We start from the raw sequence: 16,467 nt of genomic DNA on the forward strand, positions 1-16,467 counted from the left end.
CTGAGCTGCCTAGCGGCAGTTTAGACAAACGGAGGCACCCGGATAGGCCACTCTCCAGCCTGTGGAGCTGCCTGCAGGCAAACGGCGGCTCAGTGAGCTTGATGAGTTGGCACTCAGGCCGGGGTGGACACTGGGTGATGCAGGCATCCGCCTGCCTCTGCCTTCCGAGTGCTGGGATAAAACGTGTGCACCACACTGCCCTGTGATGAAGCTGGCTGGTTGGTGTGCTTCCGCTCCTGTGTGCAACCCCAATAAAACCCACCGGATCACCACGTTGGACTTTGGTGGTATCCGTGGTACCCGTAGTTTGGTCTGTCGTGGGCTCCCTGTCTAGGGAGAGTAGATGCGTGCTGTAGCTCCCCAGGAAAAGTTTGCAGCAGACGACTTAATACAGAGTCGCATCTTGTATAGACTTGAACAGTGTTGTCAGAAGAGAGATGGACACTATCATACCGTGCAGAGACGTTATAGGTTTTTCCACTGTTATGGTGAGTCCTCAGTTTTCCTCTTCTGTAAGATGGGTTCGGCAGGATTCAGGAGTGGAAGCTGGGGTGTGGTGGTGTGGCCCATGCCTTTAGTCCCAGCACTCGGGAGGCAGAGGCTGGCGGATCTCTGAGTTCAAGGCCAGGCTAGTCTACAGAGTGAGTTCCAGGACAGCCAGGGATACTCTGTCTTGATAAATAACAACAGCAGCAAAAAGATACAGGGTGTACTCTCCCAGCTTTTTTTTTTAAAATCTGAGATTCCAATTCCCTGGTGTGTGATCTCAGGATGGAGGAGGCCTGAGCCAGCACCAGAAGCATTATGTATGCCACTGCTCTGAGGCTACTGAGTATCGGAAAGGGACAGGGACAGAAAGGCCTAGAGTCTACAGATCATCACCTCCACCTTTGTGAGCACCTTTGCTCATTGTCAGCTTTGGGCATTTTCTCTTTGGGTTTCTCTGGGCTCAGCATTCTCTCCTTTGAGCTGTTGTGATGGCAGGGAGCAGCCAGGTCTTTGGTGGCTCACACCCTGATGTCTCTGGTCAGCTCCTCCTGCGCCCCCATGTTGTCATCCACACCCATAGCAGCTGCTGCCTTTGGTAGAGCAGGTTCTCCATGCCTTGGTCTTCTCACGGCCCCACGATGACTTTGCTACTTTTGACTGAAAATCAAGGAACTGGGAACCCTAAAGTTTGTACTTTCAACCATTGCCATTCAGCAGATTTGTTCTGTTTTGCTTGCCTTTTGGGATAGGCTCTCTGTAGCGCTGGGTAGCCCGGAATCCTATGGGTAGCCTAGGCTAGCTCCTAATTTTCCTGCATTCCAGATGTGGGCCACCATAATTGCCAGATCTTTCACTACATTTTTTTTTTTGTGTGTGTCGGGGAATGGGGTGCCACAGCACGATTGTAGTGGTTAGAGGTAAACTTCCCTCCTTCCACCATGTGGTTCCAGAGAGCCGGTTTTCATGGCAAGCACTTTACCGTGCTCTGCCATGTTTTAAAGAACCTACCGTGTGCCAGGGAAATACAAAATTGATCCAGGAATTAAGTGAGAAGTCACTTATGTGCTTTTTTTCCTTCCTTTTTTCTTTTCTTTCTTTCTTTTTTTTTCTTGGTGGTTGTTTTTTTTTTTTTTTTTTGGAGATAGGGTTTGTCTCTGAAGCCCTGGCTGTCCTGGAACTTGCTCTGTAGACTAGTCTGACCTCAAACTCAGAGATTCTCCTCCCTCTGCCTCCAAGTGCTGGAGCTAAAGGCGTGTGCCTCCGTCCCCTGGTTCTTTTTTTCTTTCCTTTCACACATTTCATGTTATCCGTATGGGCGTTTGGCCTGAATGTACATCTTGCGCACCTGGTGCGGAGGCCAGTAGAGGGCGTTGGATCTCCAGGATCTGGAGTCCACACAGATGTGAGCCGCCACGTGAGTGCTGGGACTCAAATCCCTTCTTTTCCTGTGTGGCACTGGGTTGCACCGGGCTGTATCACTGCTCAGAACTTCCTCTCCGTTGTTAGGCATCGCTAAGTGTTAATTTACGTTTGTCATAAACACCAAGAGGACAGTTAATAGTCCAGTCAGCTCGACTGAGGAGGACTGCCCTCAAGTCATGAATTTGTGATTGTTTTTGAAGGCTGAACAATGGCTAACAGCTCCTGGGCTGTGCCAAGGAAGCACTTTGACATGAACTCATTTAATCCCGTCTGTGTTCTGGAAGGTACCCTTGCCCCTAATTCACAAGCTCAGAGACGTTAACTTCCAGGACAGGGATGGGAATCCTGACCGCCCAGCTTCAGAGCCTTCCAGGCTGGCCTGAGCTCAGAGCTAGGCGCTAGAGTGGGAAGAGGGAACCTTGCAGCCTCCAAAGGCTGGGAGAAGAATTTGAGACGGTGGCCTGAGAACAAAGGGAGACCTTTTAGGGGTTTTGGAGGTGGGGGTTGGGGACAGGGGAAGTGACCTGGTCAGAATTGAAATTTCTAAAGCTCCCAGTAGCTGGAGGGTGTGGGGGATGGGAAGAGCCAGGGGCCTGGAGGCTGATGGGAGGCTGCTCCCTCCTACCCCAGAACAGATAACTAAGGCCTTAGGGCTGGTGTGGCCCTGCCCATGGAGCTGCGGAGTCGCAGGAGCCAGGGGTGGAAGATGTCGGGAAGGTAGGTGTCACAGGACTGAAGGTTGAAGGCCTTGGAGCTGGGATCAAGGGTTATGTTTGGGCACTTGCCAAAGTGGGGTGGATGGAACCTGGATGTATTTAGAGGGGGAACCGGATGGGAATGGCTCTGAGTTGTGATCAAGCTGCTCCGCCGTGGTCTCCATTTTGTTGTTCGTATATTCTCGGTTTGAATGTTCGATTGGTTCCTGATGGCTTCCTGCGAGTGACTTTGGGTCCTCTTCCCGTAGGTGGCTTCTTAGAGTTTTAGAGGCGGAGAGGGTGTCCTCTTCGTTTTTCTTACCAATGGCTTTTTCACTCCCTGGTGCTGGGGTCTGAACCCAGGGCCTTGAGCCTGCTCGGGAAGCGCTCCACTGTTGGGGCGCACTGCCTTTGCCTTCCTTTTTGCAGGTAGATAAAGTTCCTTCAGTCATCTACCTGTGAGCTGAGGTAGTACCAGCCTGGAAGGCCAGTTCGCCTCACCCATTTGCAAAATGTGCATGGGTTAATCCCAGCACTCAGGAGGCTTGGGGGGGAGGACTGTAGGTTGGAGACCAGCCTGGGCTACAGGGTTAAAAAAAACAAATAATGGTTGGTGAGATGGCTTGGTGGGCGAAGGCACTTGCTGCCAGACCTGATAACCGAAGTAGGACACATGTACGCAGCAAAAGAAAAAAATGTAAATGACAGGTATGGTGAAATCCCAACCCTTGGGAGGTTGAGGGAGAAGGATTATGGATCTAGAGCAGCTTGGGATACATAGTTTAAAGAACAAACAAACAAATAACTCATGTAAAGTGTGGTGACACACCTTACCAGCTTTGAGGAAGCACAGAGAGTTCTAGGTCATCAGGGGCTACCTAGGGTGACCCTATTTAAAAAGAAAAAAAAAAGTGTCTGGTACATGGTGAGCAAAGACAAGCTATCCCTAAAGGGAAAGAGGATGGTAGCGTTGTCATGACAACAAGGCTGTTTCCTCGGGAAGTGGTAAAGCCCAGAGATGCTGCCTCAGTACTGAGCAAGCCACGTGAAGTCACTGTATTCAGTGACAAGAGAGCTCTTAAGAAAGATTTGCGTGTATTGACTTGGAATAACAGACCTCGAGACTCCTGCCTAGCCTGTGGGACACTCCAGGGATGCAGCAGTGTTTGTGAATGATCAAGTTCCTGCCCGGGAAAGCAACCCCCGAGGATAATTTTAAAGGATGCCAAGCCCTGGGAAGAAAAGTGAAACTCCCTGTGATCCCAGAGGCCTCCCAAGAGGAGGTGGCATTTGGTCCTGGAACCGAAGCAGAAGAAGTGGTCCCAATGAAAAAAGATTTTAATGTGGTGGGAACTATTTGCTCCATTTTGGGGATCTCAGAAAAGGCCAGAGTGGTTAGAGTGACTGACGTTAACAAACAGGTCACAGAGAGATGTGCTGTGTAGGAGAGAAAATCTTGGATGGTTCAGTCATCTTTAAGCCAGAAGGTGCCAGGAGGCGCCATGCTTGGCCTGCTGGACAGACAGCTTGCATAGAAACTTTATTCAAGAGAAAGGCTGCTCGTGGACAAATATTTGTTGATCAACTACTATGCCAGCAAGTCCGCGCTTTTGCGCACAGATTCTAAATCTCAGCGTGCTGGGCCCTCGATGGAAATGCACAAGCGTGCCTGAGAAAGCTGGGCCCCAACTTGTGGAAATGTGGTTGTGGGAGGGCACAGAGGGTACTTCAGGCCTGAAGTGGGTTCTTCTTGGGAGGCTGGGAGCTCAGTAGGAGACAGGCAGGTGCCGGCCAACCTGAGCTTAGGGAGGAGTGGTGAGGGCAAAACCTCCTAAAATGACAGGTGCAAGTCTTTGTGAAAATAGCCCTAGAATGTTTGGTTTGGTTTGGTTTGATTGTTTGTTTTTGAGAGACAGGGTCTTACTATGTAGCTCAGCTTGGCCTGGAATTTGTTATGTAGACCAGGCTAGCCTCAAATTCACAGAGGTCCGCCTGCCTCTGCCTCCTGAGTGCCGAGATTAAAGGTAAGCGCCACCAGGCCTGGCAAAGATTTATTCTGAGACAGACAGGGTCAACCAAGGGGGTTGGTCTGGAGCTCACTGTTTAGCCCAGGCTGGCCTCACACTTACCCTTCTGCCTCTGCCTCTTCAGCATGTTTTCCAGGCACAACTGCCTTATATGTTTATTTCATGTGTAAGAGTGTTTGCCTGCATGCATGTGTGCATGCTTGCCACTGCTTGCCTCATGTCCAGGCTTGTCCAAAGATGGTGCCGGATCCCTGGGAACTGGAATTACAGAAGGTTGTGAGCTACCATGTGGGTGTCAGAGCAGCAATGCTTGCAACCACCGAGCTACTTCTCCTGTCCCTTGGGTAGATATTTTAGATGCTGTGGGCCTCCTGTCTCTGCGGGTGCCTGGCCTCCTAACGGCACACAGCAGCAGCCCAAGGCATTTCTCCAGCCCTGAGACAGTCTCATATAGCCCAGGCTGGCCTTGAACTCATGGATCCTTGGAGCAACTTGAATGGATCCTTCTTCCTCCCCTTTCTGAGTGCAGGGATCACAGGTGTGTGCCCCCCTCACGCCACTCTGAGCCCTGTTTCTCGTCAGAGACAGGATCTCACTCTGTAGCCTGGGCCTTTGGTTGTCATCCTTGCCGCATCCTCTTAAGGAACTGGAAGCACCATCAAGCCTGATTGCCTTGGAGGTCTTGAGCAGGCAGGCGACCTGTGTCACCTTGTGGATAGGATCCCCAAGGCAGCTGGCCTGGATGAACCACAAAGCAGTGTCCCCAGATGGCTCAGAGGAGAGTGAGGGAGTACAGACCAGCAGGTAGAAGGAAGCAGGGCTCTGGGGCCTGCTGAAGCCTCGGAGGTGGGAGAACATAGGAGTCTGAGGCTTGCCTGAAAGGGTGAGGGGTGAGTTTGGAGCAGTCAGGTAGGGGGGAGCCTGGACCAGAGTCGCTGCTTGGCACGCAGGAGGAAGCTGTCAGGCCCCAGTAACTAGGCCCTTTGAGAAATCGCACTGGCGAGGCCATGTGTTTCACACTGAAGGTTTCTGGAACCAAGAAGTCTTCCAGGTGGGAATTGGGTAGGAAGGGCTCTCCGGATTGGAGATCTGGGTTTTTGTTCATCAGGAGGACCCAGTGAGGACAGGACCCAGCCTGGTGGCACCTCTGGGAGTAGAAGTGCCATCCGGCTCCCTAGGAGTGAAGGAAAAGGAAGATGAGGCTTGGAGGCAGGGGAAGCCTGCCTTACTGAGCTCATCATCTGGTCACTGGAGTAGTAGGGAGCTGTGAGGGTGTCCTGAGACCAGCAAGGCAGTGACTGTCTTTGTAGGAGCATAGCTCAGGGCTGGGCTTGGAGAAAACAGATGCTTGTATTCTGTTATCTGTCTCATCTTCCAGACGACTCTCTGGTACTTGTGTTCCAGCATGAACCACGGACATTACTTGAGGTTCTGCAGCTGGTCGGAAAGATCCAGAGCCAGGCCTGAGGAAATGCTTAGTCCCTGTGTATATACATGGCCATCCCTGGCTGTCCCTCTCTCCTCTTCTTCCTTCTTTGGCAGGGTCTCACATGGCCCAGGTTGGTGTTGAACCCACAGTTTAGCCAGGACGACTGAATACCAGATCCTTCTGAATCTCCTCCCCACCCCCCACTAAGTGCTAGGATTAAAAGCATTTAACACCACATCTGGCTTATGTGCTGTGGGCAGGACCTTTCTCTGCGCATCTGGCCCAGCTCTCCAATACTCAGCCCCATCCCCAGCCCTTTGATTTATCTTTCATGGGATTTTCATTGGCGGTAGAATCAGGGATGGTGGAGACGGGGATGTGGAGGAGAGTGGGGAGGGAAAGAAAGAATGTTCCAGGGTACTTTGACTGAGTCACGGATGGCTGGCTGGCATGATGATTGCGAGGACCTCAGGGCCTCACTCACTCACTGACAGCCAAGCTGCCAAGCTCAGGCCTGACTCAGGGCCTTTGTCTGTGTTTCCTGTGTCCATTTTAAGCTCCCGTGTCCCAGAGCTTAGAAACAGTCTTAGAAACAATCCTACCTTTCTGGAGCAGACCCCCTCTCAGCCCCCATGTCATCCTTCTATCCCTGTGCCCTGCCCCTCTTTACAGTGGCCTGCCGCAATCTGATGTTTTACCTTGTACGTGGATTTGTTTATTCCTTCATTGCCTCTTTTGTTCGGCTGTCAGCTTCCTCCAGGTGGAATGAACAGACAGCAGGCCTGGCACTGAACAGGCTGGGGCATGCTGAGCAGATCTGTGGCTGCACACAGACTTCCAAGCGTCTGTCCTCTAGCCGGGAGAGGTTAGACGCTGGCAGTTAGAATCTTCTCTGGCTATGGGTAAAAGGATTACATGAAAAGGTTTTAAGGAAAGAGAAAAACAAGTCTTATATCTAATGAGCACGTATGTACTCATGTGACAGCAACTGTGGGGAGCTTCTACCTCACTGTGGAGCCCAGGCTGGCCTTGAACCTAGGGTTTTCCTGGGAATGGCCTCACCATCGGCTTAAATTCCCATAGGCAGTAAAGAGGGAAACTGAGCCTCCTTCTGTAAGAGGCTGACCCCAGAGCCTGCCTGCACAAGTCCCAGTTTCATCGTGTTCAGACGGTGGGAAGGACGGGGACACCACATGAGTGGAGAGAGGTTGGGGTGGTGACAGGGGAAGGGCTGTCCAGTATCTGAGACCTGCAGAGGGAGGATCCTTGGGTCAGTGTTGACTTTGGATGCTCAAGTTTAAGAATATGAATGAGAGGGTCAGGGGTTGGTGGCCCGCCTTTAATCAATCCCAGCACTCAGGAGACACGGGCAGGTGGATCTCTGTGAGTTCCAGGCCAGCCTGGTCTAACATAGTGAGTTCCAGGACAGCCAAGGCTACACAGAGAAACCCTGTCTCAAAAAAAAAAAAAAAAAAAGAAAAAAAGAAAAAAGAGATTGAACAGGCTAGGAAACCGGACCTGGGCTGGCTTTGTGCCGCAGTCCCATTGCTTCTAGGTGCAAGCTGTGACCACTCCCCTGTGTAGGTGAGGGAATCTGGGCACGCCGGGCAAGGCCTTGCAGCTGCTGAGTGGAGCAGCTGGGATTCACACCCATCAGTCTGGCACTGGCAGCCACACAACCACTGCACCAGTCTGCTCCTTGATGTGGGGAAGAAAGGGTGAACGATTCGAGAGAGAAATGGGGCCCTGGCCTGCCCTGGCGCAGACCCTGGTGTCCGTCTGCTGGGAATCCTTTCTTGTTTTTGCTTTTTGCTGTGCTCATGAGAAAGCCCACTGCCTGCCCAACCATTGAGCCGCACCCTCAGCCTTTGGGTTTGGAGGCAGGATCTTGCTATATAGCCCAGGCTGGCCTTGAACTCAGCCTTCCAAACGAAATGAAGGGATTACAGACATGCTGCACCACACCAGAATTTGGAGGAATCCTTTCAGAAGCTGGAAAGACGAGGCAGACATGTTGAGGCCCTGAGGAGGAAATGGCTTAGTGTTAGGTGGGTTGGGGAAGCAGAGAGGTGGGCTGAGGGGAGGAGGTTACAAAGCAGAGCTGGAGACCAAGTGCAAAAGCTGGAGGAGGGGGTGGCATGAGCTAGCAGGTGGACAGGACAGATGGGCATGCAGAGTGGAGTGAGGCCCGGAAGGGCCAGAAACCAGAGATGGGAATGGGTACTGAGTTGGTGAGGATGGTGGTCAGCTGTAAGGAGGACACAGGACCTAGACAGGATTGCTGATATCCTGGTGTGTGTGTGTGTGTGTGTGTGTGTGTGTGTGTGTGTGTGTGTGTATGTGTGTATGTATGTGTGTGTGTTCTCAGCATCTGCAAGGACAGGAGCAGAGGTTCTGGTAGGAGACTGGCAGGTGTCTCGTTCATTCATGATTTATTTTCGAGACAGGGCCTCTCTATGTAGCCCTGGTTGTCCCTGGAACTTGCTGTGTAGACTAGTCTAGCTTGGAACTCAGAGGTCCGCCTGCCTCCTGACTGCCGAGATTAAAGGTGTGGGTTACTATGCCTCACCCTATTGTGTTGTATACCTGTTACACCCCCATGGCTAGATGGCTTTTTTTTTTTTTTGAGACAGGGTTTCTCTGTGTAGCCTTGGCTGCCTGCTTTGTTGTGTGGACCAGGCTGGCCTTGACTTCACACTCATCCGCCTGCCTCTGCCTCCCTGACTGCTGGAATTACAGGCCTGTGCCACTGCGCCCGGTTGGCTAGGTGATGGTTTATAGAGCTCTAATAATCTAGGACCAGCACTGGGGCAGCATGGTGAAGGACTGGGAAGAGAAGGGCCTAAAATCAGCATAGGACTATCAGCCTCAGTCCTGCTTGCCGACACTGAAGCTGCCTGCTGCTCTGGTAGGCCGTCCTGTGCAGTGTAGGATGTGATACACAGTATCCCTAGACTCCCCTGATTAGATCCCCGGAGCATCTGTGTCCTCAGCTCCTGGATGTGACAGTCAGGAAAGCTTTGGGAGGCAAACGCTTTCCTCCACTGAAAACCTAGTGGGAGGAAGAGACAAACAGTAATGCAGCAGGGACAGCAGAAAAGCAGGTTGGGTAGGACTGACTCGCCTTCCTTCTGACTTTGTTTTGACCCTGTGGCGCTCCCCCACCCCATCCACCCCGTGCCGTCGGCCATCTGTCTGATGGGGCACAGGCTGTTCATCCTTCCATCTGCCCTTTGCCCCAACCCTTTGTATTTTCCCTCTTGCCACTAGTCTAATTCTGCTAGCCCTTTCTAGAAAGAAGAAAAACCACACACACGCACACGAGTACGCTCCTCCCGGGGCAGACATCTTGTCCTACAGAGACACAAATTCTGCCTGCCTCTTTGTGGCTGTAACAGGATGCTGTCAGTTTCATCCTTAGAGGTGAGCCGTGCTGTCATTGTCCCCAAGGTTGGCTCCTGTTCTAATTGGCCAAACAGAAACAACACAAAACCAAGACATTTTAAACACCACCCTCACCCCTGCCTCAGTCCCCATCATTTCATATAATGGACAAGAAGCCTGCTGCTTGCCCGCTTGCCCAAGACAGATAAGTCCAGGGCGCCTGTCTCCTAGTTGCTGCCTAAGCTATCTTGGGATGCAGCTTGCTGAGGCTGCTCCTCCTGCTGCTGCCTGGCTGCTGGCCAGAGGCTCTGAGAACCATCTCAGGGAGGCCTGGCCTCTGCTAAGTGAGGCGCAGGGGAGGGAAGCTGGACCAGCCCTTCCTTCGCTCCAAGGCTAGCCACCTTTACACCGTGCTGCTTCCTGGAAGCCAGATTCTGACCTTGCAAGGGCCACAGCCCTGAGCTCCATGCCTAAGCTTCTTTTTACTTTTTATCCTGAGACAGAGTCTCACTAAGTTGCCCAGGCTGGCCTTGAACTCATCCTCCATGAAGCTCAGGGCTAGCCTTGGACTTTGTCCATCCTCCTAACGCAGCCCCTCGCTCCACCCAGTAGCTGGGATTACAGGCCCACACCATCAGGCCTATCGAAAGAGATGTGTTTTAGTGTAATTTTATTAGCTCATTACTTAGTAATATCATCGAGGAGCCTGCTTGTTTAGGCCTGTGTCTGCTTTTCTGTGCAGAGCCTCCTAGTTTTTTTTTTTTCCCCTTCCCTTCCATTGCCGAAGACTCCAACTTCAGCACAGCTTACGTTCTGGGTTTCAAAATTCCTGGCAGTGTGTGTGTGTGTGTGGGGGGGGGGGGGGGGGAAGGCATCCTGCAGTGTTTTTACAATATCTCTGGCTTTTACTCTCTAGATGTCAGCAGCCAGCTCTTCTCCAGTTGTGACAGCCCATAAGTCTCCAATTGTCACCCAGGTTAGGGGACAAAATTGCGTCTGTCAGAATGCACAGATTTTTAAGAACTATAAAAGCCTCATTTGAGGTGGCAATCTAGCAGGAGGGTTTGGGACGGGAAAGGGGGCTTCCCCGGCCTCATCTGTAATGGAAGGTCTCGGCAGTTGAATCCGATGTCTCCCAGCTCTGTGGCTCAATTCAAAACCTACCTAAGGGTGGGTCTCTTAAGATAAAGATAAAGGGCCTTTGCTGCTGGGAGAAGATCGCCTCAGTGTGGCCTCATGTCTCTGTCTTTGTCCAGACCCAAAGCGATTCAGGGTTGTTAGTGGGGTGGACCTGCTAGCTGTGTGACCCTGAGCACCGCACACCTCTTCCCCGGGCCCAGTTCAAGGTCTGAAACCAGTCCCTGCCCTGATGAATTTAGCCACTTCCGAAGAAAATGTGGCCCCGCAGCACCGAGGCTTTAAGAGGCCTTCTGTATTTCTTGCCTATCAGCCAGCCACATTCCATTGAGCTCAGGATCAGCCTCGGTTGGTAGGCGGGCCTCAGGCTTCCTCCTCAATCTGTGTCCTTCCCAGAATCCCGTCTGCACCCTACCTTTGTCTCTGTCTGCAGCCCAGTTACATTTCCCAGATAACCCCAGACAAGCCTGAATGGCAAGCAGCATTCCTCAAACAAAGCTGCTCCAATAGGTCGACAGCACAGGTCGGCAGCTTCCTGCTCTTTGCCCCAGAAAACAGTTCTAGTGATCAGAGGCAGAGAAAGAGGGAGGGAGGGAGGGAGGGAGAAGGGAAAGGGTGAGTGTGTGTGTGTATGTGAGAGAGAGAGAGAGAGAGAGAGAGTGTGTGTGTGTGTGTGTGTGTGTGTGTGCTGCAGTTGCTTATGCGACAAGCTTTAATCCGGGACTATCCTTGAGTGCCCAGGCTGTGCATGTATTTCCTTTTCCAGTTGTGAAGTTAGGTGCCCACGAGACCTGTCAGCAGCCTTGTGTGTCATTCTCCCTAAAGCAGTATTTCCTATGGGCCATGGCAGAGTCGGAAGAGTGTGCCCAGATAAACCAGGCCTCAGGTTCCCTATTTGCTCCCAGGAGGTTTCTCTCCCCAGTAAGAGCTGAGCCCTCCCTTTGGGTGAGACCAGACCTGCTGTCCTGAATGCCTTTGTCAGGCCTAGTGGTTCTGGAGGTGTCCTCCCAGCATATCGGCCTCAGCTGGTTAAAACAACAAAATCCCTTTCCAAAGCCAGGGTCTGCTCCGCAGTAGTGTTTGGATTCCTGGCTGGGTCTGGAGCCTGATAGCCAATCCCCAGTCAGGGAGAATGCATGCTGGCCTGCCAGGCATCCGTTGTCCTTGGGGGGCAGGGAGAGCAAGCGGTCAGCTCAGCTCTTCAATTTCTTTGAGGAATGGTGCAGGGAGGCAGGACCGAGTCCTAATTTCAGGAGCTGAGGGGGACTTTATTGCTTCCTGGGTCCGCCTCCTGGTGTCTGGCTACGGCACCTCCAGCCCCTAAAGAAAGGTGTTTATTTCCCGTCTGCTTTTTGTTTTTTAAATCTTGTTAATTAAGGACGTTTTTTTGTTTAAACAAACAACCAAAGAATAGGAAAGAGTCTTGGACAGTCTGAGATTCTTTGCCTTTTCTACAAATGGCAGCTTTTAGGAAGAAACAGGCCCTGGCCTCCCACCCAGCACCATTGAAACGAGTAGAATTATAAGCAGGTCTGAGAAACTAGTTAATATTTTACTGGGGAGCAGAGCCAGGGGATGGGGGGAGCGGGGGGGGGGGGACTGCCAAGTGTGAGGCTGTGTGTGAAATCGCCATTCCATCTGCCTTAGGGGACAAAAAGAAGCAGTTCTCTGTGGAAATAAATTGAAGCAAGAACCCTTACCAAGCCCAGGGGATTTGTCTGCCCACCAAACAGGGCCCAGTTTCCCCCCCCCAGAACACACATACAGGGGCGATTGTGGCAGAAAGGGCCAACCTGTGGGTGTGTAGGCCTGACTATAATGGAGGTTCTTGTTTCCTGGCCGGGTCTGACATCTTTCTCTGTCCCTCTGGATTTAAATGGCTTCTCAGACTGAGAGGCACTGCCTGTATGCCCTGGATTCAGAAGGTCCACGCCTCCTTGGGAAGCAGAGGCGAGACAGCAGTGAGTTAAGCTAGCTCACTCTCTCTCTCTCTCTCTTTCTGCATCTGCCTGGAGAGCTGCAGCTGTATTTTTCCACAGGCCTTTTCTGCAATCTCAGGGCCTAGTTTTTCCCAGCAAGGCCTGGAGTCCGAGAGAGGGTTAACAGGCAGGAAGCTGAAGGCATCGCAGACTAATACGGAAGTCAGATTTTTGTTTAACTGACAGGTTTAGCAGGCCTCATCGGTGGGGGAGGGAGCTGGGAAGGGAAGTCTGTAGATGGGAGGCATGTGGCCTGCTAGCAGTGCATTTGGCTTTCCTTAGGGCAAGCCTGGAGAGGGTCCCTCCCTTGCCATCCTGGCAGAGGAGCCCTTTGGTTTTTCTTTTGAGGTCTGACTGAGGGGGTGGTGAGGTTATAGACTCCCACCCAGCCTTGCAAATGGCTCTCTGGGCCTGCTTTTTCCAACAGGCACTTTGACCATGACTAGGCAAACTTGACCACTCCTCCCCACAGCAGAGGCGCCTCTCAGCTCTCAGGAACCTGGATGCCCCTTGCTGATTTGTTGGGGGCCTCCCTTGGGCTGCCTGTTCTCCCCCCCCCCCCCAGCCCTTCAGAGGCCTGCGTCTGGCCTTGTCCCTCTTGCTCCTGTCTCCCTGGGACTCTCCACCGTTCAGCTCGACTTTCTCCTTTGAGACCCACTCAAGCTGGCTTGGTCTAGAAAACTGCCTGCTTGCCTCCTCAGAAAAACGACTTCTGTGTGGAGGCAGGTGTGGAGGAGTCGTCCAGCCCACTCCAAAAGGGCTCTTCCCAGTGGCATCCTGGCCTCAGGCTTCGCTGGAGCAGGTCAGGCTGGCTGCACGGGTTTGCCTGGACTGGGGAATCTAGCCAGGGTGTGGTAGAAGTGCGTGTGGGGGCCCTTTTCCCAAGTTTTTCTTCCTGCAAAAGGCCTAGCTTAGCCTGTCTTTTTCTATGCACAGGATGGCTCTTGCTCACCCGAGCCTCACAAAGATAATCGCTCAGGAAGTGTTTCAGCCAATCCGCGGCGGCTTTACACTCCGATTTGCCGGAGCAGCCAATCGGGGATGAGCTTTTATTAGGCGGCCAGATCATCAGCCGAAGTGCCAAACCCTTTTTCTGTGAGAACTAGGAGCCTGTCCTCCATGTTTTATAAGTATTGACATTACACAGTTAACAATGCATCCACAGAGGTAAGCTCGGCTTTTTAACCATCTTTTCCCCCCTCCCTCTGAGTCATCCGAGTTGTGGAGTAGCAGTGTGATTTGTCTGTAGCCTGGCTGGGTCACACTCACCCCCCCAGAGCACTTAGGGTAACTTGGGACTGTTTAGAGAGATTTTTTTTTTCTCCTTTCTTGGGTCACATGGCTAAGTAGCCATTAGCCAAAGCTTGATTTTACAGACTAGTGAGGGCCTGGAACACCTTTACTCTGACCAGGACAAAGAATTTCTGGGAGAGTTTGAAGCTAGAGCCTGGTATGCCAAAAGAGAAGCTATTATTCCCTTCTTCTTCTTTTTTTTTTTTTTTTTCTTTTTTTCTTTTTTCCTCCCTCTCCCTCTCTGTCTCTCTCTCTGAACAGCCTCCCCCCTGCACTATTGTCTGCTCTGTGTCACATGCCTGCTGGGGGAAGAAAATGGAAGGTAAGCCAGAAGGTCTTCTCCCAGCACTGCTCAGGACTGCATGTGGCAAATAGCAGGGCAAGCAAGCCTGCTTCTCCAGAGAGGTTCTGGGAAAGGCCGGGCTAAGTTCTGACAAGAGTGGATGTGTGTTTGCAACAGAACCCAGGCCTGAGCAAGAGTTGTGCTCAGGGAGGCAGGCTGGCTCCTGGGCCTAAGTGGGTGGTGGCATGTGGACTGTCCCCTGCCTCTGTAGGGCTTCACACTTGCAGCTACATTGTTCAGCCTTTTTTCCTGACTTAGCCTGGTACAGAGTGTTCTTCAAGTCAGCCTACAGCCAGCAAATGGTTCTTCTGAAAGTGTTTCCTAGCCTCTGAGGGAGTTTTTGGAGTAGGGATGGTGGCTGGGGTGGGGGTGGGGGGGTGAGAGTGGGAATGGGGAGAGATTTTGAATAACATCCTGCAGGAAGAAAACAACAACAACAAACCAGGAGGACTCTTTTGCTTTCTACCCTTGCATGATTTTCCATGGGCTAATGTTTCTTTATCTTTGTTTTCATACCCCCCTTTAAAAAAAAAAAAGAACAACAGTATATCATCTTCTGTCCTCTGTGATACAGTGCAGAGGACTTAAGATCATACCTGAGGCTCTTGACAGCATCCCATAACCAGTTGCTGGGTTGTGTGTGGTGGTGGTGTGTGTTTTTAAATAATGCCATGTAACTGTTTACAAAAAAATTTTCCTTTTTGATCAAGTCCCAAATCTGCCAGCCTGTTCTCTCTTCCTAACTGGGGAAAAGTGAGACGGTTGCATGAACGAGTGTGTTGGGTAAGTAATGCAATCCATCTCCTGTGAGCATGTATCAAGAGTTTGGTGAACCTTTGGGGATCAGTGGTAATGGGGGGGTTGGCTTCTACAGAGTTTAGGCGATGGCTTGAATCCAGTGTTGTTCCTGCTGATCTGCAGTTAGGACTGAAGATCTTCACTTCCTGTTTACCTTCAGCTGGGGGAGGGATCTCTGGGTTCATTGTGACTTGCAGATAGACCTTGAATTGTGTTTGGCTCTCCTGAACTCTGGGTAGGTGATCTGCTTGTGAAATGTGAACAAAACTGTTTTGTTCTTAGGGGCTCCAGAGCCCTACACACGGGGTGTGTGCCTGTGTGTGTGCCTTGTGTTGTCATATCTAAGTTAGATGGTGTTTACATGTAGTTACAGAATCCTATCCACTCCCACACTAGGTTTGCTATAGGACTCACTGACCATCAGTTACAGCCTTCCTCCGCCCCACAAGCCTGGTCACGCACACCTCTCCGTGCGTGGTGGCTTTGCATTTGCCCTAATTTTGAGGCTGCAGCTAGAATTTTAAAGTGACCAAAGTCGACTTTCTCTCAGCATTTGCCTTCAGGGTCGGCTTGGAAGTTCACCACATGTATTTCCCGCTTTGAGACCAGTCCAGCCTGACTGCAGGTGATGCCAGTGCACGCAGTGGTGGTCTTAGGCCAACTTCTGAGACTCCCTAATCTTTTCTTTTAGCGTTCAAGCAGGCCAACCTTTGACACCAGTTGAAAAAGGTTCAATTTAGTAAAGAGAGGAGGACTGAAGTGTCAGCTGGGCAGCCTGTGAGGCAGGCCAGCGTCTCTGAGTCAAAACACAGATGAGCTGTAATCTTTAAGCCAGGGCCACTGCCCCCCACAAGTCCTGCTTCTCTCTTCTTATCTCCTTGCTGTAAGTGGAAATTACAAACCAAGTTTCGTGCGGCCTCCCCAGAACCAGTGGCTAATGACAGGCCTCCCGGTTTGCCTCTTGGCTTGATGGGCCAAGTGTTTGTCCTCTAAAAGCTTGCATTAAAATGGCTCCCACAGGTTTGGAAAGGCAGGATCTGTGTGTGAGTGAGAACCCCAGCCAATTTCCCAGCCCTGGCTCAAGCTGGCTGCTTCTCCTCATAGCCACCACCATGCACGGGTGGGTAAAAAGTTAATTGCTTTGGAAGTATAGCATTCTTTTTCAGTTACTAAAGCTAGGAAAAAAAAAAAGTGACTGCATTGCAGTTGGACTAGGTGGGACCTCAGTTCTGGCCCACAGACTAGCCAAGGGGGATTCTTTTTTCCTCTCCTGTTAAACCAGTAGATTTGGGGAAAGGGTTAAGGGTTGACATTTGCAGTGAGTGGCCTGAGTGTAGGACTTCTGGAAATTTCTACTTTTTTGTTGTTGTTGTTCCTTTTAGGAAAAAAGCAGGTGGCCCAGTTGAAGAGGCTCCTGCATTCCTTCCCTAGGATTTCCCCCATCCCCCACTTTGCTTTCCTCATCAAGGTG

General features: G+C 51.5%; 1 protein-coding gene across 9 annotated transcripts in view; it reads left to right on the forward strand.

Moving 5' to 3' along the window:
- Nucleotides 1-13,136: 13,136 nt before the first annotated feature.
- Nucleotides 13,137-16,467, forward strand: part of Zmynd8 (zinc finger MYND-type containing 8) — a 94,616-nt gene continuing 91,285 nt past the window's right edge. For 8 of the 9 annotated variants that reach the window (XM_055595887.1, XM_055595893.1, XM_055595895.1 and 5 more), the window contains exons 1-2: nucleotides 13,137-13,364; nucleotides 13,499-13,729. In XM_055595887.1, the coding sequence (XP_055451862.1) occupies nucleotides 13,716-13,729 (14 nt within the window). In that variant the 5' untranslated portion in view covers nucleotides 13,137-13,364; nucleotides 13,499-13,715. The remainder of the gene's footprint in view (nucleotides 13,365-13,498; nucleotides 13,730-16,467) is intronic. The other variant, XM_055595889.1, reaches the window with a different exon arrangement.

The sequence above is a fragment of the Psammomys obesus genome, unplaced genomic scaffold, assembly GCF_907164565.1.
Source record: "Psammomys obesus unplaced genomic scaffold, mPsaObe1.curated_primary_1811, whole genome shotgun sequence".
Classification (NCBI taxonomy): Eukaryota; Metazoa; Chordata; class Mammalia; order Rodentia; family Muridae; genus Psammomys; species Psammomys obesus.